Source organism: Uloborus diversus, chromosome 6 (assembly GCF_026930045.1).
Source record: "Uloborus diversus isolate 005 chromosome 6, Udiv.v.3.1, whole genome shotgun sequence".
Classification (NCBI taxonomy): Eukaryota; Metazoa; Arthropoda; class Arachnida; order Araneae; family Uloboridae; genus Uloborus; species Uloborus diversus.
The window spans coordinates 63,567,267-63,594,925 of record NC_072736.1 but is presented as its reverse complement, the minus strand read 5'-3'; the positions used below and the strand labels follow the sequence as shown (position 1 = coordinate 63,594,925).

The 27,659-nt window shown below is 33.9% G+C and overlaps 1 protein-coding gene across 1 annotated transcript in view; it reads right to left on the bottom strand.

The window, feature by feature from the left end:
• LOC129225223 (uncharacterized) overlaps positions 1-27,659 on the bottom strand; it is a 79,294-nt gene that overhangs the window by 19,439 nt on the left and 32,196 nt on the right. The window contains exons 11-17 of the mRNA XM_054859796.1: positions 25,061-25,180; positions 24,890-24,973; positions 21,959-22,091; positions 20,821-20,933; positions 15,600-15,660; positions 12,359-12,473; positions 5,040-5,134 (exon numbers count right to left, since the gene is read on the bottom strand). Coding sequence (XP_054715771.1) covers positions 5,040-5,134; positions 12,359-12,473; positions 15,600-15,660; positions 20,821-20,933; positions 21,959-22,091; positions 24,890-24,973; positions 25,061-25,180 — 721 coding nt within the window. The remainder of the gene's footprint in view (positions 1-5,039; positions 5,135-12,358; positions 12,474-15,599; positions 15,661-20,820; positions 20,934-21,958; positions 22,092-24,889; positions 24,974-25,060; positions 25,181-27,659) is intronic.

Sequence of the window (27,659 nt, the reverse complement as noted above, 5' to 3'; positions counted from 1 at the left end):
GGCTGTTAAAAAGTCTCTTGTACCGTTTTGTGCTTTAGGGTCAGACGAAGATTTGAAGCAAGAGAAAAGGAGTATGAAAGTAATTGGTAGAATAGTAAAGACATAACTCAATAGAAAAATAGTTTAGTGTTAAAGAGTAAACATTATCATTTGACAGGTTCAAGAGGAAAGCGACTACATGAAGATGTGCAATGTATATATAGTGCCATCAGAGTATCAACAAGCCCTATAATATATGAAGGAAGTGAACTTATTAACACAACGAAGTCTGAACGTAATTAAGCCATACAAACAGATATATTTAAGGCATTTTAAGCAAAATCCGTGACATGTACGCCACTTTCAAACAAGAGGGAATTAAAACTGGAAACACGAATTTTTGGGTCCCAATTAAAAAAGAAAAGCTAAGTCTATGTAAAAATAGCACGAAGAAAGTTGCAACAAATATAGCTGGCACTGTTCTACAGTTAAATGCCGATCGTTATTTAAACTTCTGCTACTTGTATCAAGGAGTCGAGCAGATATTAATTTAAAAACAGCATATGAATTTTAGGTTGTTCCACAGTTTACATTTAATCTGGATGGGTAGATAAAATTGTCCCAAAGCAAATTAAAGTTAATGAAGGTTTTGGAAGAATGTAGCTTAGAAAAAGTAGACAGCAGCATCGAAGATTCTTTGCCGAACCCCATGAAGACTCAAGCATACCGAAGCAAATGAACAGAGAATCTTACAGTTTTGCTGTTCTTTATGGAATGGCACAGCTACAATCATAGAAGAAATCAAAGCAAGTGAAAACATGTAATGATTTAGCTGCAGAATTTAATAATAAGATCAAGGAAATTCTTTTAAATTATGGTGAAACACACTTAGTGTTTGACACATACATTGAAAACTCGCTAAAATCTGCCATGCGGAAAAAAGAAGTACATTAACACCCATTGAGTTCAAAATAACCGATTGCACTAATATTAAAAACGTACACATGAAGACCCTACTTTCTCGTGTAAAAACAAAGGATTACTTAACAGCTTATCTGGTGAATAAAGCGTTAATGTACATACGCAGCATTGAAAAAAAACCTAATCGTTAGCTGGAGAAATGAAGCTAAATCATCATTAAAAGGTGATGTGACTGCACTGCAAAGCAGTAGTGGAGAGGCGGGTGTTAAAATAGTACTGGACTATCTTCATGCTTCTAGAGAAAGAGCAACCAGTACTCATATCACTGTACATGCACATTTTTGGCTGGGGTAGGTAGCAACCGAAGAACCAGCATTATGTCCGCATTAGGACTAGATAAAAGAAGAGGAATATTATGACTCTCTGCTCTGCCAGGAAGTAATATAACAAAGTCACTTGCTTGGAAGGGAAAACCTTCTTTTTGGAAAATTTATAAGACGGCTGACAAAGATACTCTGGGGGTCAAATGGGGGTCAAATGAAGAATTCGATACAAATGATAAAATTGTTATTGAAAGAAGGCTATATTTGTTCTGACAAAGATTTCTGATATTGGAGAATTTCTTTGGTTCATGTTTTCCAAGCAGAAGACTCAAAATGAAAATTTGCCTCCTGCAAGAGCATCTTTGTCCCCTTACATTTTAAGAGCGCATTATCAGGTATTGGAACGGCATCTTGCTGACCAGCAGCACCCGAATTTGACATCACTTTCAGACTTCAGATGGGAAGAGAAAGACAACTTCTATATTCCCAGTTATGTGTACACTTTTTTTGTGCTCCTGAGTCCATTTTAAAACTAGTTCGATGCTGCTGCGTAAAGGGAAAATGCATTGTTTCATGTAAATGCAAATCTCAAAATATTTCATCCACTGAACTTTGTGTGTGAAGATGATGAGGACTTCTGTGAAAATCATAGCCAACAAAGCGACGTTGATAACACATCAGATGAAGATCTTTAAGTAAGAACTGTTTATATTCTGTAAATTACCGCCCACTAGGCAGGGCTAAAGCAGAAATACGTGAAATACACCGCCAGCTCAGTCATTTCCAGCCGAGGATTCCAGTTTCGTGCTTATTAGCTCTCATCAGCTCAGTCACTTTCCTATGCCGGGTTGTTGAGTGCTAATAAGCACGAAACTGCAGTCCTCGGCTGGAAATGACTGAGCTGGCGGTGTATTTCACGTAAGAACTGTTTGTTTACCTTTAAATCTATATTTTGAATTAAAATCAGGGTTTAGATAATGAAATCAATCATTCATTACTTGGGTACATAAATAAAATTATCATTATATCTAATATTAAGTAACGGAAGTTGTAATTTTTTCTGCATTGAAAAAAAAATGCTTCTTATAACCCCGAAACGCGTGTATGTATATTTTAAAGGTTTTTTGGAATAATAAATTTGATTTTATCGTACAAGCTTTCCAAAATATTTTTTAACTGTTACCGGTTACTAAAAAGCTGCATCTAAGCAAAAAAAAAAAAAAAAAAAAAAGAAAAAAAAAAACCTAAATGAATAACTTATTTTAAATTGGCAATTAGTTTTGAAATTTGAAATATAATAGTATTAAAATATTAAATATATAAGATAAGTTGCAAAAATGTCATAATATGCCTCAAAAACCAGTTAAAACCGAAAATTTTCATCAATATCTAGTGCAGCCGCCATCTTGGATTAATGACGTCACACAGGACATCTGACACAAGTTCGAGCAAAACACCCGGTGAGGCACAGTTATATAGGCCATAAGGAATGTATTAGAATTGGTCTCACAATTTCCTCACGAAATTTCCCACGGAGGGTCTTTTTCCTTAAGTATGCAACTGGACTTTTTAACAGCCCAATTGCCTTCCATGAGTTCATTCCGAAGATTTTGTTGTTTTACTTTAAGACGCTTCATATTAGTCAAGTACCATGATATCATACTTGCATAATTTGTTAAATTCAAAGCAAATAAATAGGGAACGAAACCTTCGAATGAAGAAATGAGTAATTCCCAATTTCCAGATCTAACAGACCGTATAAAAGTAACATGGTATCCATCATATGCATGTATAACAAAGCAAGTTTAAATGTTGGTCTTCCAATTGATTCTGTGTCCTCAAATCTTTCATTTTTTCATGTATTTTAGAATCTAGTAATATCTGCATTATATTTGAGGAAAGTTGTTTTGTTTCACCATACTTTTTTCTTGAAAGCAATTAATTTTTGCACTCTATCATCGCATTGAAATTTAATTTCTTCATTGTTTGTATAAAAAGCATCGAGGTAACATTTAAATAGTGCAACCCTTAATGCAGAATGTGCTTCTGTAGCCCGTTTAACACACTTTCCTGCAAGAATTTTTGACACTGCAGATTCACTGTATAACTCAGTCAAATTGTCGTCAAGACCTGTAAAAGTTTTTGTTTGACAGGGCAAGTTTTAAAACTGGTTTGTATGATCCAATATCCATGATGATTACTGTTGGTAAATTTTCCCCTAAAATATATTTAGTTACATGTACCAGTTTCTGCATGAACGTAAGCTGCGTTGATGAAATTAAACATGCGTTATAAAAGATGCAAGAAAAGCTCCTAAGGAGTAATTATACAGGTTATAAGGAATTCTGTTAAACGATTATACAGTAGAACCTTGTTAAAACGAACTCAAATGGATTTTAAAAGTGAATTTGTCTCAACAGTAGCTCGTTTTATTTGAAAAAAAAAAAAAAAGTTTAAGTGTTAGTACGGTAGGACGGGGATCGCAAATGTAGTTCGCTTTTGCTTTAATTCGTTATAAGCGTGTCCGAATTAACGAGGTTCGACTGTACTAATGTTTAATGATTTTAGCCTGAAAACTAACAATATTTTTAACTGCAAAACTTCACCCGAGGTACTTTTAAACTAGCTTATTCTAAATGTCAAAGTCAAAAATGAAGACTTCAGAATTTTTTTTAAAAAATGAGTTAATGAACAAATAAATTAAGTATTTTACTTTCAACTTACAATAAGAAAAGTAATAGAATATTAATCAAGCAAATTCACCAGAAAATTATCACAAAATACCCAAAAATTGAGTCATAATTGCAAAAACTCATTACAGCCGCCATCTTGGATTGATGACGTCATACAAGCCGTCTGACACAAATTCAAGCAAAACACCCGGTGAGGCATAGTTACACAGGCCACAAGAAGCATAATAGAATGGGTCTCACAATTTCCTCACGAAATTTCCCACGGAATGTAGTATGCCCTCCTACTATATATAAGATAAGTTGCAAAAATGTCATAATATGCCTCAAAAACCAGTTAAAACCGAAAATTTTCATCAATATCTAGTGCAGCCGCCATCTTGGATTAATGACGTCACACAGGACATCTGACACAAGTTCGAGAAAAACACCCGGTGAGGCACAGTTATATAGGCCATAAGGAATGTATTAGAATTGGTCTCACAATTTCCTCACGAAATTTCCCACGGAGGGTCTTTTTCCTTAAGTATGCAACTGGACTATCAGAGAAGAGTGAAGGAAATGCGAGAAGAGAGAGGTTTTTTATCACCCCGATACATGTCTGCAATATTTTTGCAATTTGTGCTTGCTTTTACGTTGGTCTTCTCGTTAATTCATTGACTGTGCACTGTGCAGTCCAAGGAAAGGTACAAATGAAGCAAGATAAGACATGGGCTTGTCAAAGTTTACGCTGGTAAACTGCTGGAAATTTAGTGGCTTATAGTAGTGGCAGGGTTCCACAGATACTAATGTGACTGGTGGCCAACGTGCTTTTATTTTCAGCGCTGACTCCTAAAAACTACTTGACGCAGAACTTTTATTTGCTTTTTATAAACTTTTATTTTCCATTAAAAGAATATAGTTATTCACACTCAAAGATTGTTATACGCCACTAAGAATAACTCTGATTTCAATTGGAACCAAAAAGGTTTAAAAAGCGTAATTGTGCAAATTTTAATTGTTTTTAAATTTTAAGTTAATTTATTAAAAATAAATTAAAAATTCAAAGTGTATGTGAGATATTTAAATTGGTAAAGGAAAAAAAATGCAATAAAGTGCAAAAAATGAATGACGATTCTATACTTACGCATCCATAGAGTGCATTCTTCGGAATCGACAATTGTAGCAGCTGTCTCTTTTTTGGTTCCATAATAACACATTTTACCGCACATGGAGAAACCCCTTTGTGAAAATAAATAAATGAATAAATCAACTTGATTTATACTTATAAACAAATCTTACAGTACTCCCAATATCATAAAATTTAGTGGGAGAATACATGGCTTATCAAATACGTAGATTCTTCAGTTTCATGATCGTAAAAAGAGCTGTAGAAAATTAGAAAAATTTATATTACACATATTCTGTTTCCATGATGGCAGTTTTCATTAAAAAAAAAGAAGCTTTGCATACTTTATTGTAACTCTACTCTCGCCAATTTTGAATTTAAATTAATTATGGAGGCGTTATTATTTCTGACCAATGGCTGCTGAAAGAAGTAAAACCAAGACCCACCCACTTATGTAGGATGGTGGACAGGTACGTAGGACTACGTACCTGTGGACAGGTACGTAGGACTACGTACCTGTCCAATGAGACATCACCTTGACCGCCCAAAATTAAAATGTTTTACCTCTTTGACTAATTTCTTAAATTCCAAGGTGAAGTATTCAAGCTCTAGAGCCAATGACGCACTTGCAAATTACATTCCTACTTTACTCTCCATATCGCCCCCTCACGAAAATGGACAATGGGTCGTTTCCAAAATTTTAAAAGGATTTTTTCATGAAAGAGCATGCTTAAAAACATAGGATCTGATCATTTTTTGAATAATTTGTTTAACTTTAATATTAAAAAAACTTTAATCGGTGCGCTTTCATTGTTTACGCTTTTGACGATGACATCACAAATGATGAAATGCCATTCACCGTTGCCATTCACAGAGCAAAATATTTAATTCGCGTCTTTACTCACGTGTATTGGCAACGATATGGTTGACAGCAAGCATAGAGCGCAATATTTAATTCGCTTTGTGATTATCATAACATGGAAATGTGGTAGAATGATGCCAAAGTGCATCATTTGCGACGTCATAAAGACCACGCCTTGTTTGAAAAATCAGACGTTTAAAAAAAATTAAAAAATAATTGTTTGGAAAATGAAAGTATTTTCTGGGTCCATGTTATTATTATTATTAGCTTATTCTATCAATTTCAGCGACTAAAAGTAGTACTTTTGACTGAAGGAAACAACCCCATTCTAAAACAAGGAGGACTCAAGGGTCAACTCTTCGTAGTCTCACGTTATCTAGCCTTGGATAGTCTGTGCTTTGAAAATTGCTTTCCAAAACAAGTGAAGTTATTCAGGTGCTGTCAGCTGTCACTTTGAATACAAAGTGATGTAGCGAAAAAAGAAGGGGTGAAAGTTTGTGACTGAGTACGAAGTTCGAATCGTACAGGGAGCTTGCTTATAGATTCTATTCTAAATCCCGCTGGAAATCAAATCATCAGAACCTGTCAAGGCTTCTTCTAGCATTTCTTGCAACAAAATTTCTTTGTACTTCTCCTATGAGTGATTCGGTAACGAAGACCTATTTCTTAAAAGGTCATTTTTATCAACCGATAAACTGGCTGATTGCGAAAAATGTGGTTGTTTTTTTTTTGAAAATCCTTTATTTGAATTAAAGCCCTCGATCCGTCTCTTAATGGCGACACGCTCCAGCGTCCGCCATTTTGTGTCGTTCCGCAACTTTCTCCCTATCTCAACAGTAGAAAAATGCAGAGTTTACTCATTGAAAAGTATATTTTTATCAACGAATGTTTACAGATTTTTAATCGTAACTTATGTAACTGATAATATACATAAAAAATGTTGAATTTTACCTTAGTAAAATATTTTTTTATTATTAAACTGAAGATTAGTAGAAAGGTGTTTTGAAGAAATTTTCGACTATTTTTAAGAGTAATTTCCTTTTTTCCCCCATATAGACCTTCTGAGTTACAAATTACTTGAAGTGTTTTAAATATGCGTTTTATTATTAGAAAGTTGGTGTAGTAGAACCAGGGGTGGATACAGAAAAATCTCTCGGATGGGACCCGGGAAATTGAATAGCTCCTCCTCCTCCTCCTTCCCCCTGACACATGCAATGTTTCATAACAAAGTTTTCATTACTTTATTTTAAAATGCTTTTTTTTTCTTAATTTTTTAGGATCCCTTAAAATGATCCACTTCTAAGTACATACATATTATGTACCAATATACTTTGAATGTGGACGTAAAACAACTTTAACGTTTCAAGCCAATTAAATACTAAACCATAATAATGTTACCGAAATGCTATACAATTATCGGTTTTAATTTTTGGAACAATGTCGTAATGATTATAACACGAGGGCAAGGTTATTTAATAAAAAAATATACCCATACCTCATTTAAGGTTTTAATATTATTTTATAGTATTTTATAAAATATTATTTAATTAAGAAAATCATAGCTATTAAACATATAAGTTTTTTTGAAAAATTCAGGACAATTTCTGTGCGGATTTCAAAGCAGTTGCTGATTGTTCTTGAAGCCATGATACAGTTGAGATAACATATTCATATTACATGCCGCCTCCATTAATATCAGGGTTTTCTCAAGAAACTACAATATGATTTCTTTCCTTTTGCATTTTTTAATAAGCTGAAAAAGAAAAAGCTATTATTTCGCAAATAGCTTCCTGGATAAAAATAATTCTTTTATGCACGTCTGCACATTTTTTGAAGAATGTTAGTTATTGATTCCATTAAAGAAAAATTAATAGACGAATCGCGATATTACGTTCCCTTGAATTCAAAATCAGCGAGTTAAATGTATAAATGTATTCTGTCACTCTAGGACTCCAGTATGACTTCTTTAACAAACGAAAAGGCTATTATTCCAAATATGCTCTATGTGTGTTTTGTGTTCTGTTTAACTATATAAAAAAAATGCTATGTAGAAATCAATTAAAAAACTATATGAATAAAATAGATAAATAAATTCATCCTTTTTTCGGGCATGGGCCTCCTGCCCCCCCCCTTAAATCCACTACTGAGTAGAACAGTAATGAGCTAAATTAATTATGTCATAAATTATTTGTGGGCAACAGTTTGAACCAATTTTACCAACACTTTCTTGTTTCTCATGACGATTTTAGAATATAAAATGCCTTTCATTAAAAACCTGATTTTTAAGAATACTACTAGTTCTTCAAAATTCAACGAACTGATAATAAAATGTAACCAGTTTTAAATCAATATTAAGACAATAATAATAATTGAATTATTTGATACCCATAGGAGTTCAAATAAATAAGTGCAGATAAGATCTGTGACGAACTGTTATAAATAGTAATAATGAATTTATAAATTAACAGATATATATGACTGGGATAAATCATATATATATATATTTTTTTTATTAAAAAGGTTTTCACATCAAAATAAAAATTAAACGAAAACAAATTTTTTCCGGGCAAAAAAAAAAAAAAAAAAATCTTCACGTAATTATATAACTCGGCTTGAGTTACATGTTACTATAATCTCAAAGAAGCTTATTTTTTTAATGAATAATTTCATACTTTTAATATCTTAATTTTTATGCGCAAAATAGATAAATAATTAACTTGGCAACACACTGAAACTCGTGGCTATGACACAATTAAAAGCAAAACGACGTGTTCTTAAAATAATTTTGCTACAGTTATTGAGACATTTTGAAACTATAACTAAACAATAGAAAATTTACATTAAAAATAAATAAAATAATTAGTATATTTAAATTTTGACGGCTTTGTTTTCTTAAACTTAGAAAAATCAGTTTTAAAAACAGGGCAAATATTTTACTACTGCTAGCAATTTATTAGGTGCCGTTACATAGTTGAGCTTTACAATGTTTGAAGGAACTATTTATGATGATTTTAGTGAATGTCCTTATTATCCCATGAAAATTAACACACCATCAGACAGTTTCATGAAAAGTAAAAAATATTACAATTTCAACAAGAGTTTCAAAAAGTATCTGAAATTGCACAGCAGTATTGATGAAAACATTTAAAATACATAAATAATCTTTCAATATACTTCGATATAGTAATTTTGAACTGTTAGAACATCTTAATGCACTACACCAAGGCATCTTCACATGAAAGATAGCGTTTGATGAAAAATACGAATAGCAAAGAGAAAATATCTAGTATTCCGCTCAGTGAAATCACACAGGCAACGACACAAAATGGCGGACTGAACCCACGTGACTGCCCGCCTCCAATCGCAGTCGAAAGCGGCGCGCAGTGCATGGATCAAAGTGTGGCGCCACTTAAGAGAAGGATCCAGTGCTTTAATTTGAATGACTGAAATACAATTTATTAGATCGTAGATATTTTTATGAAGTTTTACGATATTCAACTGGAATTTTATAATGTATTGCAAATTGAAACGTTGTCGGTACTGTGTTTTGAAAGAAAGCACAGAATAGCTTTTCATTTTGCAGACGTTATTGATAACGTTAATATGTACAGCTAATATTATACACTAGCAAACATACCCATCGTTGCCTGGGTCAGTAATAAAATTGAGGAACAATTTACTTTCCTTTATTTATTTTTAGCTGTGCCCTGCGGCTTCATCCGCGTTAATAATACAACAATGTATTAAAAAACTATTTTAAGTACATCACGCTATGATAGATATATGATATATGTTTATATATAGCAAAAAATTACACACCCCTATCCACATCGATGGTTACCGTTAAATAAGAAAATCAAAAAAAAAGAAAACGTTTTTCAATAAAAACTAATTGAAAACTCATGATTTTGAATTAGTTAACTTTCAAATGAACCGGGTAATAAATGCTGAAAATCTTCCCTCCCGCAGCCGGGCTCGAACTTGGGACCCTAAGGTTACTGACCGAGCGTTTTACTGACTGAGCTATTCGGGCAACAAAAGTTCGAACCTACAAGGAGAGAGAACAAGAAAAGCACAAAGGGATTTTGAGACCAAAAATGCATCATTATTATTATTGATTTATTTCCAATTTATTGCTGCTCCACTCCTATTAGTCATAGCGTGATGTTATATAGCCTATAGCCTTCTTCAATAAATGATCTATTCAAGGCTAAAAGATTTTTTTCAATTCGAACCAGCAGTTCCTGAGATTGGTGCGTTCAAACAAACTCTTCAGCTTTATATTATTATGTAGTATAGATTATATACATTGCAAGAGTTTTTTCCGACGTTTCGGGCCAACCAGAACCGCAAGACATAACCTCACAGTTAGGGTCCGTTGGCAAGTTCTCTCATCTACACCCCTAAAATTTCTGTATAAACAAGTCCCTCTCGAGAGAGGTCGTATATCCTTCAGACATGGCACAGGCAGTGTTGACAATGACAAGAAGTTACATTTTCTGTCAAGGAAATTCAAGTGGTGATGAAAATGGAGCGAATTTATGGTCTCTATAGTGACGGAGAATATTCCATCGCACTTAACAGAGTTTATCATGTTGATTCAAAATTTCACAATGCTTGAAAATAAAACCATTATCTGGGCCAAATAACCGTCGTCCATGAGGTGTTATTTGAATATCTGTTTGCATGTGCAATGTTTCCATGAGCAACAACAAGTTATACTCTGTATTTTCCTCTTGCGGAGCGGTGGACGAGGGGGCGGGGCATATTCCAAAAATGTCCCACACACAGGGGCGCCTTGAATTTAAATTTTTTGGGTGCGGAAATTCTCAATTTGCCGAATTGAGCCCCAAATTTCGCCAAATGATGATAATTTTACCTAATGGAACTCCCAGTTTTGCCGATGATGATGGTTTAGCCGAATCAGCCGACGAAAATTGCCGAATTAGGATTTTTCTCAGAGGTCACAGCCTCCATCTTGCTGCCCCTGCTCACACAAAGCGATTCGAGTGAAATATATTGTTTAGTGCACACTACACTGCAGAGAATCTACACTGTAGAAACATTCAGCCTGGAAGTAGAAAATATTCGACGAAGCCGTGGACTTCTGAAACTCCCTCCTGAATCCGGACTTAACGTACGCAAGCTTTCACAGGAATGGATCAGAGAAGATGCCTGAAGAAGTAGATGCCAAGCAGACCATGCTGGTTGCTCCAGCTATAATTAAAGAAACATCTTTAAATCGGATACTGGACAAGATCCGACGAAATGGTTAAAGGAGTATCTTATTAGAGTGTCAAAGTTTAACCGATGAGATGATACTCTGTGTCGAGTCTTGCTAAAGTCTATTTCTTCCTTGATGGGACTGCCAAAGTTTGGTTTGAAAATAATAAAACCTTTTGAGCTTATGGAAAACCTTCGAAAGATAACTGAAACTTTTACTTTTGGTGATACAAAAACAAATCTGTATTTACGGCGAGACAAGAACATTAAAATCTAGGACTCAGCAAAATGTCGATTCGACCCAATTATATTGGGATTGTGCAATCAAATGGATTTGAATATGTCTGAAGGTGACAAAGTGTCTCACTTGATGAAAGACGTAGCAGAAGATATGAACCCGGCGACCCCACCAAATGTCACGTAGACTGCAAGATCACATCTGCCAACTCTCAGCTCGAGAGAAGCTTTTTACACAGAACTGAGGAACATTCTAGAACAATGCAGATTAAGGATATTTACTTAGTTGGGAATTTTCCACTAATTTAGAGAATGTAGGGAAAGTAAAAGAGGAACGAATGAGTAAGTGGAACATGGAGACCCGAACTCACAATCTTAGAAACCACAGCACAGCGCTCTAGTTATTCGGCCAACCGGATGCGGTTTACGACATTATAAACCCAGCGCGTTGGTACAAATGAATACTTTTAGCAGTTAAATCATAAAGAAAAAAATATTGAAATTAAATAAATTGCCATTTTTCGCGCATGGGCTTTGATTCAATGTTTTTTTTTTTTAAATTCTATACAGGGGGTTTTAGTCAACTGTCTAAGAGGGATAATGTGCATCGTGATGACTCGAAATCAAAAAACATTAGGGTCGGAAATGCTTTACTGAAGCGGTGATGTACACAGAAGTGCCATAAAATAAGAGACCGTAAGTGAAAAATCTTTTTAATTTTGCATTTAAAAAAGAAAAATGTACATAGGTCAAAGTAAGTGTTCGAAGTTTTTTTTCTACCGGATACAATGCCGTCACATCTTCAGCGAGTGGAACTCCGAACAGTCTGGAATACTCCCGGCATATATAAAAATTCTCGGATCAAGAAATCACTTCCGACACTCCATTGCTATATGATTTCGAGTCGACACAATGCACCCTACACCTCTTAGAAGTTTTGAAACACCCTGTATAATACTTAATTCTGTCAACAAAAAGAGACCTGAATTTATAGAGTGTAAAATGAAATTCTCACCAGCAATTTTCTTCTTTCTCCAAGCATGCTTGTGCGCAGTCACTGAATTCTGAAACACCTTGGGTTCGAGTCGTTTTGTCGATCTTTTTGCCCCGTACTCCGTCGAGGTAATCCACTGTAAAAGGGTGCAAAATTAGGCTTAGATAGTTTACTGTAGAGTTTTTCGGCTTGTATTTTAAAACGAAGTTTCAAAACGAATAGGTTATTCTTACATAGCGGGTTTTTACTTCCTTTTCCAAAAAAACGAAGTATTGTATTCGCGAAAAAATTTTCACTCAAAATTCGGCCTTAATTTCCATTTTGCTCACTCCCGAATTAATGTTGAGTTTTTTTTTTTTTTCAACCCGACCACATGCGGATAAGTGCCTAAGAACGTATAAACGCCCGAAATATCCATTTTGACATTCCCCGAATTAATTACAACGACTTTTCTCGTGACGTCCGTATGTACGTATGTATGTATGTGCGTATGCGTATGTGTGTATGTATGTCGCATGACTCAAAAACGGTATGACCTAGAAAGTTGAAACTTGGTACATAGACTCCTAGTGGGATCTAGTTGTGCACCTCCCCTTTTGGTTGCATTTGGGTGTTTCTAAAGGGGTCTTTTGCTCCTTTTGGGGGGAAATCATTGTTAATTTCGATGTAAACTCAAGTGGTGTTATAATTTGGCGGGCACTTGGCGATACATCGCCAGTCTTTTGGTCGCCAAGTTTTGTCGCCAACTTGGCGACAAATTTGGCAATTTTTTCATTTTTTTAAATCTGTTTCAATTTGGCCACTGTCGGTGAATGGGGAAATAATGGGGAAATGATATTAAATTGGAGCAAAAGGAAGAGTCATGTGATGCACACATCAGTTCGGTTCTTTAAAACATTTTGTCCCATTCAACTCTCTGAATGAGCTAATTATGATTTTTCATTTTTTATTCTATAGAGGGTGGTCTCAAGTCCTATACCATCGTTTAACCATATTTGTTCTTTAGAAAGAATATGGGTTTAAAATCAGTAATTTGCATGTAAATTGGAAAGTCTTACTTTGATTTATTTTTAATGTATAAAGATTATCCCCAGAAATCAAGAGAGCTCGATCCCTTACATCAAAGCCCAATGGTATTATTATTCAAACAAAAATTGGTTTACAGGAAGAATTGACCTCCAGAAAAACTGGTGCAGCAGAGTAAGTAATTAAGCAGAGAAAGTTTTGGGTTGCCTTTTTAGCAGCTAATGAGAAACTGGTTTTTGCCATTTGACATTCAAACACTCTCGCAATTTCAAGTACTGAATTGCATGCATTTATAACCAAAGAAGATGATCGTTGTCTGCGAAAAAATGTTGTCTTAGCACCGTTTTCTTTAAATAAGTTGAGAAAAAATGTGTGTAGTTGGGTGTAAAGAACGTCGTTGGAAAACCATTAACTTCCATTAGAAAGTGCGTACTTTTACACGATCTCAGTTATTTTGATTTTTGTTGATTTAATTGCTAAAAAAATAAATAGATAAAAACAAGTTTATTTTCAAAAAAAAAAAAGAGTTAGGAAATTTATCTTTCTCTCTCTCTTTTATTAGGAAAAATCGTTTCGTGCTTCCAAAGCTAACAACTATATCTTAACGCTTGTGCTGTTTTTTTTTAATCTCACAACATATTAACCTAGAAATTCACATCTGCATTTATAGGGTAAAAAATTTAAGTTCTTATTTCTTTGTTATTTCAGTTCTACTACATACATTTTATGATATGAATCACTAGCATTTCAAACATTATAGACTAACCAATATTATTAATAGAAACTTTAGGGACTATTATTCATACCTTACTTAGGGACTTATACCATACTTAGGGACTATTATTACATTCATTTATTACATATATGCATATAATTGTTTCTAAATATTCAGAAAGTCAGTAAAAAATGATGCTCTTCCTTTAGCAAAAAGCGATTGTTCAATTGTTTCCCCCTTTTTTTTCGCCATTAGCTCTATTATGCTAATTTTGCTTCTTTGTCTTCGTATTATCATCGTATAAAAAATAGTCCGTCCTTATCAACTATAAGCAACAAAGTGGGAGGGGGAGGGGAGGGGACCATAACAAATGCCTACAATACTGCCGAGTGCAGGTAAAGGGAAGTAACTGCAAATTTTTCTTTTTTGCATTTTTGTCCTCTATTGTACGTTAGCTTTTTTGTACAAGCTTGCATATTTGGTTTCCGCTGAAAAAAAAGGCACGAAGAAAAAACGTCTAATTCCAAGATTTCCTGATGGTTAATATTGAAACCAACACATATTTCTTAAAATTATCTCCAAAATTCATTTCTGCAGATACTGCCGTTTACCTGCACACGGCAGAATACTTCTGAAAGTAGCGCTTTTGCATCGCTTCCCCCCCCCCCCATTTAGTATTCTGTAAAACTTGTTTCTCTGAAAGCGGAGTGTCAATGCACTGAAAACATCATTCGTCAATAGGGTAGAGTGAAAAACTTGATTTTTCAAATTTTGAAGAATGTATATGGGGTCCAAAAAAAGTTATCTTTCGCTACCTATAGATTTCAATAAAAGTTTACCCCCCCCCCCCTCTAACATAATTTCTTTGGGGTCTCAAATCGGCCCAGATGATCCGAAAATGCGAAGCAACGACTTTTTCGTTCTTAAGAAAAAAGTCAAAATATGCAACTGTGAATATGCTTTGGTGTTATTTAACTTGCTGGGTGTTGTTAACTTTACTTGATGTTTTTCTCTCTTAAAATTTGCTACTCAAGTTTTTTCCCCCAAACTCCCAAGAGTACAAAAATTTGCTAAACATCTACATTTTATCTTTTTAGCCGACTTTCCCAGTAAAAGTCAGAGAAAAAAGAAAGAAGCATGAAAAAAAAAAAAAAAATCAAAAATAAATAAAACAATTAAATAAATATTTAAAAAATAAAAATCGGAAAGTAGGGCATTGAGATGGGAAAAAAAGGTCTATCGGTCCGCCAGTCTGTCTATCTGTCTGTCCTCCCCAAATAACTTTTGAGTGAATAGTCCGATTCGAACATTTTTTTTTTTTGTTTATATTACTATGGTCTTACAAATGCTTTCAAGAACAATTTCATTTGAGACCACATTTATTAAAAATTATGAACTATTATCCGCTATTTATAATATTTTTTAAAGCAAGAAATTGATTAATGTCGTGGTAATTGAAACAATATGTGTGCTTAGGACTGTGACTTACATTTTAAATTGAAAGGAATGTTTATAACTTACATTCAAGTGGAGGCTTCCCCAAAACCATCAATGTGACGTAGATCGCATCCCTAACATCAACCTGAAAAAAATATATTGAATTTAAATATAGCTGTAGAGTCTAATTATTTATTGATGAAAATGATTTGTATTAAGCTGGATTTAAAGTAAATCAGTTTTGCTTTATTGATATAGACTAGCTGTGTCGCCCGGCTTTGGACGGTCTACCTTGAAAATCAAAGTTATGTCAAGTGACGAGTGTTCAACAATCAGGCTTTAAAAAAAAAAGAAAAAAAAAAATCTGCAAAATTTTCCGACAGATCGCGGAAAAATAACCAAAGGGGGAATTTTTTTCGAATGCAGTAAAACCCTCAAAGCAAAAGCAAGAATTTTATTTGTTCACAATCGAGAAAAAAATGGCAACAGATTTTTCTTCTCAATGATTTTATTCACGCTAATTAAAACTGAGCTAGCGGCAGACGATAAATTTCCGATTTAAAATTGATTTTCCTTTACTTAAAAATTCTTGTAACTTTTCTGCTGATGATTTTAGGAAATTGGTGGTTTCAATTCCAGAGAGAAAAAAATCTTCCACAGGGGTATTTTTCACGGGCCTTCGAATGACGCTTAAATAGAACTGATTGGATAATCATTTCGGGTAGAAAGAGCCATTCAATGCTATTTTCGGGTCCTAAAATTCAAATTCGAACGGTACTTTCGTACTTTTTTTGGTGTTTGAAAACTTCTCTACGTTCCCTCTCGGGTGCTCAAGCACCTCCCTGCCAGATTTGGTGTAGATCCGACGTAAACTGTGGATGTGTATGGAGAACATATACTTACACACACATATATTCTCTGAGTCATTTATATAGATTTAAATTGCGCATTCAAATTTTAATTAAATTCATGTAATTTCTAACTTTTATGCCACGTACTAGCCTGTACAATCAAAAATGTGCATTGCTTAAGCAATTTATTACAAAATGTCGTTAAGTAGAAACATGGATTGAACTGACTTTGAAATAAATTTTTGGCAACAGTTTTCGATCCGACTGAGAGCAATTCGATCCAAACGGCTTTTGTAGCGTGATATTATCTTCCAGGAAGTATCAAATTACGAAGGGAAATTTTTTTTGAAAATTTATGTATTAAGCTGGTATCGGTTCTACTCGCAGTTTTAAAGTGAAAACAGTAGCCCCTCGTTATATCGCGCTTGCTGGGAGACAATAAAAAAGCGCGATATATCCAAGAACGCGATAGAATCGAGGTAGTTAAAAATAACGGTTCAACTAACATTCAAGTAGTTGTTATACATATTTCATTCCTATATTAGGACAATTTTTTTTAATAAAAGAGAGAAAATTATCTTGCATTTAAAAAAAGAAAAAAATAATAATATTATAAAAACAATAAAACACAAATAAATAGTTAAGGCGCTACGGTGGAGGATACGTAAACACAAACGCTGCTAAAATAAAAAATAATTTATAAAAAAGGTCTCCTGCTATTGTTGAAATCGGTTAAAATGCAGCCTATGTTACGCGGACTACAAAAACGAATAGAGTGACACCTTATTCATCAAAATCGGACAAATAAGTTTAGGCGCTACGACGGAGGAATATACTTAAATACAAACATACATTGACTACTAAAATCATAACCCTTCTTTTTGGCTTCACCGTAGTCGGGTAATTAAAAAAATAGGCGAATGTTTTTTTTTTTTTTTTGTGAAATAATAATGCAATTGAAAATGCTACAAATAACTGAAAATATTACAAATTCAAAAGAATTGAATGCATTCCTGCTTTATTTTTTGCCTAAAAAGGGAAGGTAAAGAATTTTCCTGAAAAATAAAAGCATTTTACTTGTTAAGTGGTCTCAAAGTTGGAACGAAGTTTTATTACCTTTCATTTTCTGGAGACAGCGGGAAAGCGCGATACATCCGAATTAGCGGTATAATGAGGCACGATATAAAGAGGGGTTACTATATCAGAAAAGTCTGAGTTTTTCACGTGGGGTATGTCCACGAATGGTGTCACGTTTTGAGAGGGAAAGGACTTTAAGTTGTGAGCGTTAATGACAAAGGGGAGGGAGGATTAAAAAGAGGGGTGATATCATGCATTTTTTCATGAAAATATGCTTATAACGAGAAGTTCCGTCTAGAACTAAACGAGCCAACTTTCCCGTATACCCATATCGACTTTCTAGTACCTGATCAATAGTCTCAAAAATAGCTAATATCGCAAAATCTTTCAAACATAATTTTTTAATATTTTAAGCTGATTTCTAAGAATAAAATATTCCTCACTCAGCTAAAAAATAGATGCGTAAAAAAAAAAAAAAACGAACAAATAAAATAGCAGCACCTTTTAAACAAAGCAGCTAATACACTTTTTTCCATTAAAAAAAAGGAAATTCTTTAACCGCTTTCAAAACGAAAAAATAATAATTAAAACCAATAAGCTCATTAAAATAAATACATCATATCAAAAAAAAAAAAAAAAAGTTTCTTTTTCCCCTGTTGCCAAAAATATTTTTTTTAATGAATGAATGAACTTACCAAAATAAATAAAAACAATAAAATGTCAACTAAAAAAATAATTTTCATTGTCAAAAAAAAAATTAATTTGAATTCTGAAATTTTGAATTCAAAGTATGTTTTTCGCAATCACGAGTTGCGACACATCCTACTCATTGGAGTTGTTGTTTCCAGAAACGACTCCTGTCCCCCCAAGCCTGCACCTCCTCTTGGGTTGTTACGTCAGTTGTGTATGGGTGTATGTGTAGGCTTGTGTGTGCTCATTGATCTGTGTGTAAGCGTGTGTGTACGTGTGTAAAGGAGCGAGTGTGTATGTGTGTGAGTCTGTGTGTGTGATTGTTTGTGTAGGACATGGACGCACCGACCATGAAAAGTGGATTCCGGGGGACAGTGCTCAGGACCGGAAGGGGCCGCTCCTGCAGAGGACGGTGGGGTTGAAAAAGGAACCAAACATCAAGGACGGTCAAATAAAAACAATTAGCAATCGTGATTGCTCAAAAAAAAAAAAAAAAAAAAAAAAAAAAAATAATAATAATAAGAAGAAGAATAATAAGAATAATTTGAATTTCGGCATTTTTAAATTCAAATTATATGTTTCGCAATCACGAATTGCGACAGGATCCTACTTATTGCAGTTATTGATTCTAGAAACGGCTCCTGTCCCCTTAACCCCTTCTCCTGGGTGGTTACGTGTGTATAGGTGTGTGTGTGTGTGTGCAGGCGCGCTTGCGTGCATATGCAGGCTTGTATGTGTGCGTATACCTGTGTGTATGAAAGTAGGCTTGTGTGTATGTGTATAAAGGCGCACGTGTATACGTGTGTGAGTTTGTATGTGTTTGAGCGTGAGCGTGTATAGGACATGGACGCCACCGACCAGGAGAAGCGGGGTTCTGTCGGGAGACAGTGCTTAGGACGGGAGGAGCCGCGCCTGCAGAGGACGGGGGGCGGTGGTACTGCAGAGGGTTATGGACCAAGCTGGAAAAGGAACCGGACATCAAAGACGGTCAAGTGAGAACAATAAGCAATCGAGATTGCTCAAAAAAACCTTTCGAATTTTCAAAATTAACTTGAATTCTGAAATTTTGAATTCAAATTATGTTTTTCGCAATCACGAGTTGCTACAGGACCCTACTCATTGGTTACTACCCCACTCGTTTGTTTCTAGAAACAGTTCCTGTCCCTCATTTTGGGCGGTTACTTGTGCGTAGTTGTGCATGTGTAGGCTTGTGTGTGTGTAGACCTGTGTGTATGTGTGTTAAGGCGCGTGTGTGGATGTGTGGGAGTGTGTATGAGCGTGTGTGTGTAGGACATGGACGCCACCGACCAGGAGCAGCGGCTACCGGGAGGAGTAGCGCCTGCAGAGGACGGTGGGGTTGAAAAAGGAACCAAACATCAAGGACGGGCAAGTGAAAACAATTAGCAATCGTGATTGTTCCAAAAAAAAAATCGTCTGCGCATATCTTTATGCAGAAACATAAATGACTTCAAATTTATACGCCGAAGACTGAGTACCTAAATTTAGAGTGAAAATAAAAACAAGGCATATCAACAATAATTATTTCACAGGTAAAACCATGACTGCGGAGTCGGAGTCAATCTCATTTTGAGATAAAGGAGTCGGAGTCGAATATCCAAGAATCGGAATCAGTCATTTTTCCTTCCGTGTATAAATTTTTGCCAAAGCTACGAAGTCAGAGTCGAAGTCGGGAGTCGGAGTTCGACTAGTTGTCGGGAAAAGGAGTCGGAGTCAGGTGCCCCAAAAAATTGTCGGAGTCGGGAGTTGGTCGTCAAGAGCTATTTCCAACAAAATTTGTTTGAAGTAAATCCGCCTTCATGTACGGAATTTACATTGACTTTCAGTTTCCCTGTAGGCGCTAATATTAAGGGATTTGAACTGTTCAAAATTGAACGGAAAATTGTTCAAATCAAAAAGGTATTTTATATACAAGTTTTTCATCAAGAGCTTTTTCCTACAAAGTTTGTTTGAAGCAAATTCGTCTCTAAATTCGGAATTGCCTTGAATTTCCCCGTAGGCGCTTATGTTAAGTTTTTTGAACTGTTCAAAATTGAACAAAAAATAGTTCAAATCAAAAAGTGAAATAGAGGAATAAGGTGTCCTTGCCGAGATGTTTCGAACAAAAAATTTTTTTTCCAATCGGACAATTCACTCAAAGTTATTGGGGGGGGGGGGGGGGGGGGCAGACAGACAGACCGACAGACATTTTCCCCCATCTCAATTCACTACTTTCCGGTTTTTAATTTTTCGATATTTATTTAATTATTTTTTTTTTTTAACTTTTTTTTTTTAATTTTTGTAATATTTTCAAGATGCATTAAACCTTCTTTCATGCTTTTTTTCTTTCTCTGTCTTTTGCTGAGAAAGTAGGCTAAAAACAGCGTGACATGTAGCGAGGGGAGGGGATAAAGGGAAGTGTGACAAAAAGAAAGGGGTGAAAGGGTTTCTTTGTGACAAAGAAAGGGGGAGAGGGGGTCAAAAATGTTTGAAAAAGTGTGACGTCATGTATGGACTGTTACTTGAATAAGGAGACAAATAAAAAAAAGCGGGGTTATTCAGCAAACCCAAAACTAAAAAACACACTATCTTTTTTTTTCTTCCTATTTTTGAATTTAGAGCTCATTTACGTCCAGAGAATGAAAAGTTTTATAAATTTAGTTTCAATTTAATATGCATGATAATCTTACCAAGATTGTTGGAATTCTGACTGAATTCAATTCCGTGTTGAGCTGTATTTTTTGCAGAATATTTGCTTGAATGCTGGGAACATATTCTGTGACTTTAGTTAACGTGGCTGGATCTGGAAGAAAATGCAAAAAGAAAAGAAGATGTATTATTTTAAGGAAATGAATGAACATGTACTTTAATAAGTTCTAAAAACTGATATGGTTTTTCAATTAAGCTGCATAAATTATTCTTTAATGCTATTCTAAAATTTCAGCTCATAAGTTTCAATTTTGAAGGGAAACTTTCCGTTTTTCCTTTATTTTGCCGAAAACTTTGCCTCGCGTGTTTTTAATTTCACAGAATTTTAAGAAACGGCTGTTTTTAATAACTATTCCTTAAGTTATTTTCTCTGTCCTAAGATCTGCAAATTTCACTTTTTAATCGTCGCAAAAAGCAATGAAAAATATAATTAAATTGATTTTGTTGATTAAATTTCAATATTAATTTCAAAGTTGAACTTGGGCAGGCATAGATTGGATTTTGGGTATTGAAACTTTTTAAATGATGACGGTTTTCGAAGCTTTCTTTGATTCAAAGTCAAGTCATCAGTTTAAAAGCATTCAATATGTACTTGTTCAAAATTGTTCTGAAAATTTGAGTATACAAACTTTACAACAAAAGTGAATTTCGTTTTACTTATTTTTTTTAAACTTCAAAATGAAATTTTTTAAAAATAAAGTGTATTTGTTTTTAATATGAAGGTGTACATTTTTTTTTATATCGCCAAAAGGAATGTAATCGTTTCTCAAATGATTGACAAGGGTCGTTTCTTCGCAGTCGAACTATGTCTACTCTACGATTGAATCTTATATATCTCACTTAAAAACTCACTTCCGCGTGACAAAAATATTTCAAGAGCCAGGAATCTATCATAAATTGATCCCCCTCCAAGGTAAACCTTCAGACCAATAATAATATTGATTACGCCTTCCATTGTTCACAAGACAGAAACTGGTCTTCAAGATAAATGTTTATGTTAAAGGATTGAAATTAACCTTTATGCTGAGTTGAGTTACATTTGATGTGAGGGTAAATCATTTTCTGACAGCCACTTTTGGTGTCGGATATATCACCAAAAGTCACCAATGCTTGACCTACCTGCATCAAAAGTGATGGTGACATAAACATAATCATCGTCATTCTGGTAGCATCTTTGGACGTTGAAGATCCATCTCTTGTTGCGAATTTTGGTCGAGAAATCGTAGATGTTGAAAGTGAGTTGTTCTACTTGCTAAAGAAAAAAGAAAATATGTAAAACAGTTTAAAGACCACTGAATACATTATACCTACACAATTCAAACCACAATGAACAGACCACGCCTTCTCTGGCAATCCATTTTAACTTTGAAAAACCCTTAAACTTCCTCTTACTAAAACGAAGTAGAAGAACTAAGGGCTTCAACCGGCTTTGGCTTTAAGACTAATTACTGATCCTAGTATGATAATGCATTCACTGCCACTGTTATGAACCCAGGGGTGTCCACCGCCCCCTAAGAACAAGAGCTCAACCCCCCTTAAAATTGCAACGAACCCCCCAAAAGCAAGAGCCCCCACCCCAAACGTGAAAAATACCCCTCAACCCCCATTTTAATGACGCAGGCTGCGCCAAGACTCACCTTAGGTGGGCACCCCGATGACCCCCCCCCCCCCCAACACACACACACTAACAGAAGAAAAGTTTGCAAAAGCATCGATTGCGTGGACAGGAGTAAAAAATACTTTTTTTCTATCTTAAAAGAAACAATAGATTCTTTGCTCAGAAAAAGAGAAGTATTCTCGAGAAGCCTTGGCGGTATATACTGGAAGATTCCCTCAAATTTCTAAAAAAAAGGTATACGGAACCAAAACTTTATTTGAAGAATGTTTAGAAAACATTAATAACCCATTACTTATATAAAATAAATACCTTTGTGCGGAAAAGTAAAAGAAAATGAACGCACAAAATCAGTAGATTATTGCATACTTTACATCCAAAAGCTCACTATTTTGCTTTGAAAAAGGAGTGCCCCGAAACCCTACACGTGTATACAGTAATCTGCTGATTTTTTGCGACAAAATGTTGTTCATTTTCTTTCAACCCATTACTTGTCCATTGTAGTTTCAAATCAAATGTGAAATCTTTTTATCATTTCTCCCAAATACATTCCTCGTTTCTTCAAAAGAAAAAAAGAGATATTTTCATGAAATTCCCGGATTATTTCAAGATGAATAAAATATTTATCAATCAAATATCAGTTTATTTACCAACTTAAGTAACATTTTGTTCTCGGTAATTTTTTGAGAACAGACTACTATGGATAGCCTGCTCATCGTTATGATTCTTTGCATGTTTTTATAGAGGTTCTCTAAAGAATGCATTTGAAAAAAAAATTAAAAAGCGTATGCTCAAGAGTTTCTTTCATAGCTAAAAAGCATGCCTTGAAGTTATCTCCTTGTATCATAGTCTTTTATGCTAATATTTTAGTTTTTGCATGTGCAACGGAAGATTATTCCTTTGAAACTTGTATTTCCTTGAATGTATTCGTTGAAATTTTCTTTTTAATGGTTTTTGCTAAGGCGATTCCGAAAGCAAATTGTGATTAACATTATTTTGAGTTGTTTTTTTTTTCCCATTTTTCAAAAATATTCTTTTTAAAAGAGCATGATTAAAAACATGTGGGTTGAGTTACTTTTTTTTCTTCAAAATTTTGACTTATTTTCTCTTTTAACCCTTCATCTACTGCATTATGATCCACTGCACTATTTTTCATGCGTATTTTTTTAGAGTTACTACTCTCCAAACTAAAGGATATACCTAAAAAATTTACTCACCCATGTAATACATAATTAGTTAGAGATAATTAATCAATGTAGTACTTTAAAATGCCGTCAATACACTGTGGCTAAGTTATTCTCATAACGAAAGAAATTCAAAGGCTATTTTAAATGAAGTTTAAACTGTTTAAAACACTAAAAGAACAAAAAAAACAAAAAAAAAAACCGCCAGAAAAACATTATTGCACTACAGTTTAGTATATTACAGCACAGAAAAAACTATACGACACTATACAAATAGATTCAAAATTAAAATTTAATGAATAATTAAAATTCACAATAAAACTTTATTCACTACTTTAAACCATTAAAATTTGATTTACTTTGTTACAACGCAGAATACAAATTAAAGTTATTGCTAAGATTTTCAAAAACTTTTGAGAACGTTAGAGAACTAAACAATTTAAAAAAATCACTGAATATGAAACAAAAAACATGCAAGAGAAACATTCCTAAACAAAAATTTAGTTATTACATTGCAGCACAGAAAAAACTATACGAAATTACCCAAATAGATTCATTATTAAAATTTATTTAATAATCAAAATTCATAATTAAAATTTTTTACTTCATTACAACGCAAAAGATAAAATCAAAATAGGTGCTAATATTTACAAATATTTTTTAAACGTCTGTAAAATAAAAAAATTAAAAACAAAACAAAATATCACTAAATGAAACAAAAAAAGACACCAGAAAAATATCGCCGTTGCTGTTTTTTTTGCTGTTGTCGTCACAAGTGAACAAGTTTCTAGGGTTACCAAAACAAGGTTTCAGTACATTTCCAAACTTCGCCAAATGAATATTTTTTTAACTAACAATTCTCGTTCCGCTTGTGATTGCACGCAGTGAAAAATCCTCAAAAGGGCCAAAAGCTTGCCAGAAAAGATCACGCAATCCGATCCAAGATGGCTGCCTTCACTTGTGACGTCACACGATGAAACATCTTGTTTCAGAAATCGGACATTTAAAAAAAAATATTAAAAGGTAAATGATGGGAAAATGAAGTATTTTCTGGCTCCATGTTATTTATTTAATTATTTTTTGCATATTCTATGAATTTCAGGGATTAAAAGTAGTACTTTTGACCGAAGGAAACACCCTCATTGTGCTCAACATTGTTATGTACAATTCGTTTTTGGAATTGGGTTCATTAAAAGTGTGTAAGATTGTGTTTCATCAGTTAAATTTCGTGACGAATAGTTTTTTCTTTACCTTCTCCAATCGTCCCATTAACCATAGTTGTACTTGTGTCAAAGCGTTTCGAATTGTTCCGGTGTTCTCCACTGTTTCGTCGAACTGGAAGAGCAAATAATTGATCAATTTCATTTCCACCAAGAGTAATGACTATTGACAACTAAAAAAAAAAACAAAAGAGAGACTCACCTGCAGGTATGAATGCGAAGCATAAACTTTGGGGATCGTCTTTGACGGATCTGATGAATCGAGTGGATAGTTTTCGAATTGAGCTTCAAAGATATCCACGTTCAGACCACGATTTGTGCCCTGCAAGTATTTTCCATTAAAGGGAGAAAACTAATTTAGACGGGGGAAAAAAACTTTTTTTTTAAAGTCATAAAATGTTAGTAAAACTATTCAAGAATATGTTACCAAAATTTAAGTGAAAAATTAAGATTAGTTCCGATGCTATGAACACTTAAGAGCCATTGTCTGTAAGGATCAGGCAGGTTGTGATTGTTGACATTTTTAATTTTCTTTATTTTCACATATGTTGTTCCTTATCATGAATGTAATGTTTGTACAAAATATGAGCTTTGTATGCCTTACCGTTTTTGGGAAATTAAATTTTTAAATTTAGGGGGAGTGGCACATTTTTGCGTGTTTTTCAAATTTGCAGATTTTAAAGTTCTTGTTGCTTTAAGCGCCCCTATAATGACATGGATTTTTAAATTCTATACTATTATATGGTCTTCTTAGATACTACTACAGCTGTCAAATCGGTATCACTACGAGGGCAACGGCCACAAATTACGTTTAAAAATGACCGAAAATGAATTTTTTTACTACATTCAATGCCAATTTTCTCAAAGCGCCTTCATGATGACACCAACGTTTTTACATAAATTCCTAGCTACACTTGCATACATCAAAAATATGTAATAAAATTGGTGTCACTATAAGAGCGCCAGAAGATATTGGAACTTTTATGTGATGAATTTCACAAAAATGCAAATGTTTAAAATCTAACTACTACTCTCGCGCTCATAGCAGAGATCTGAAACTAATTAAGTTTGATAACCAACATGTTTGTCTAACATATGTGGGAACTGTATGGTTCGCGCCCGGTGAAAGACTTGGCTGAGGTCTAGTACCGCTTCAAGTACCAGTGCTGGAAGGTACCGTGGTACCATGTGCCAGATTGGGACCGGATGCCGTGGTATCCAGTAGTTACAGGACATTCATTTTCACGTGTAAATAGATCATCATCGTCGTTAAAGTACCATTGTAGATAAGCACCTAATAAATAATTAAGCAGTTAACGTGGAAGTCTATGTGTCCCCCCCCACACATATGAAATAAAAAAATCGGTGTCACTCCTATTACTTTCGGAAATATAATCATTCGAAATTAGTATGTTATGGAGTTATTAAAAAAAAAAAAAACTTTTCTAATTCGAATGACTTTTTGCACGGGTTGTTTTAAACTTTAATATAAAATTACAGTAGTGACACCTAAAATAATATGTTTCTAATGCTTTTATATAAAAAAAAGCATTATAAAAAGCTTTAGAAACACAGTAAATCGATATAGGTACAGATGGATGTATTGTGTAATGTGCATTACGGCTAAAATAGTCGTACTAATATTTATATTTTTCCAACCATACTACTTTTTTTTATCTGTTATTTATATTAAAAATGCAACTATTTATAACATAATGTCTTAAATAGTAATGAACATAAGGTATTATATAGCGAGTATTCAGAATCTGAAACATAATTTGAGGATGACGTAGACTAAAACAAAGAAAACACATAAAAAATCAAATCACCCAGTTTCAGAAAGACGGTCATTTCTTATTGATATCTGGTAATTTTGTAGCACTAAAGCTTGGGAAAACATGGTATCCCTGAGAAATAGTAGAAGTTGACCATTTGCAAGTAAAGGTGAAATGCATGGCAAGAAGGATTGGTATAAATAAATTTATTTGACTGGAAAGACGGCGAGTATTGGTGTGATAATCTAAACATATTATGCACAATAGATCCACCTGTACCTATATCAAAACGAGCATTTTCTATTCAACATAAAGACGCTCTTACTGCCCAAAGCTGTTTATGTTAAACGTTGCTTCTTTGTAATAAATTAAAAATAAATATGGTCAAAACACTATATGGGTGTGGTAAAATTAAATTAACAAAATACATAAATAAACAGATAAAATAAACTAAAAATAATAATAATAAATGAAAAAAATGCACCACAACATAATAACTTCGAATGATTATATTTCCAAAAGTAGTAGGATTGACACTAATTTTATTAGTTTAAATGTTAGACAAACGTGTTGGTTATCAAACTTAATTAGTTTCAGATCTCTGCTATGAGGGGGCTAGTTGTATTCAGATTAGCAAATGGTCAACTTCTACTATTTCTCCGGGATACCATGCTTTAGTGCTACAAAATTACCAGATATCAATAAGAGATGACCGTCTTTCTGAAACTGGATGATTTGATTTTTTATGTTTTCTTTGTTTTAGTCTACGTCATCCTCAAATTATGTTTCAGATTCTGAATGCTCGCTATATAATACATTATGTTCATCACTATTTAAGACATTATGTTATAAATAGTTGCATTTTTAATATAAATAACAGATAAAAAAATAGTATGGTTGGAAAAATATAAATATTAGTACGACTATTTTAGCCATAATGCACATTACACAATACGTCCATCTGTACCTATATCGATTTACTGTGTTTCTAATGCTTTTTACAAAGCTTTTTTTTATACAAAAGCA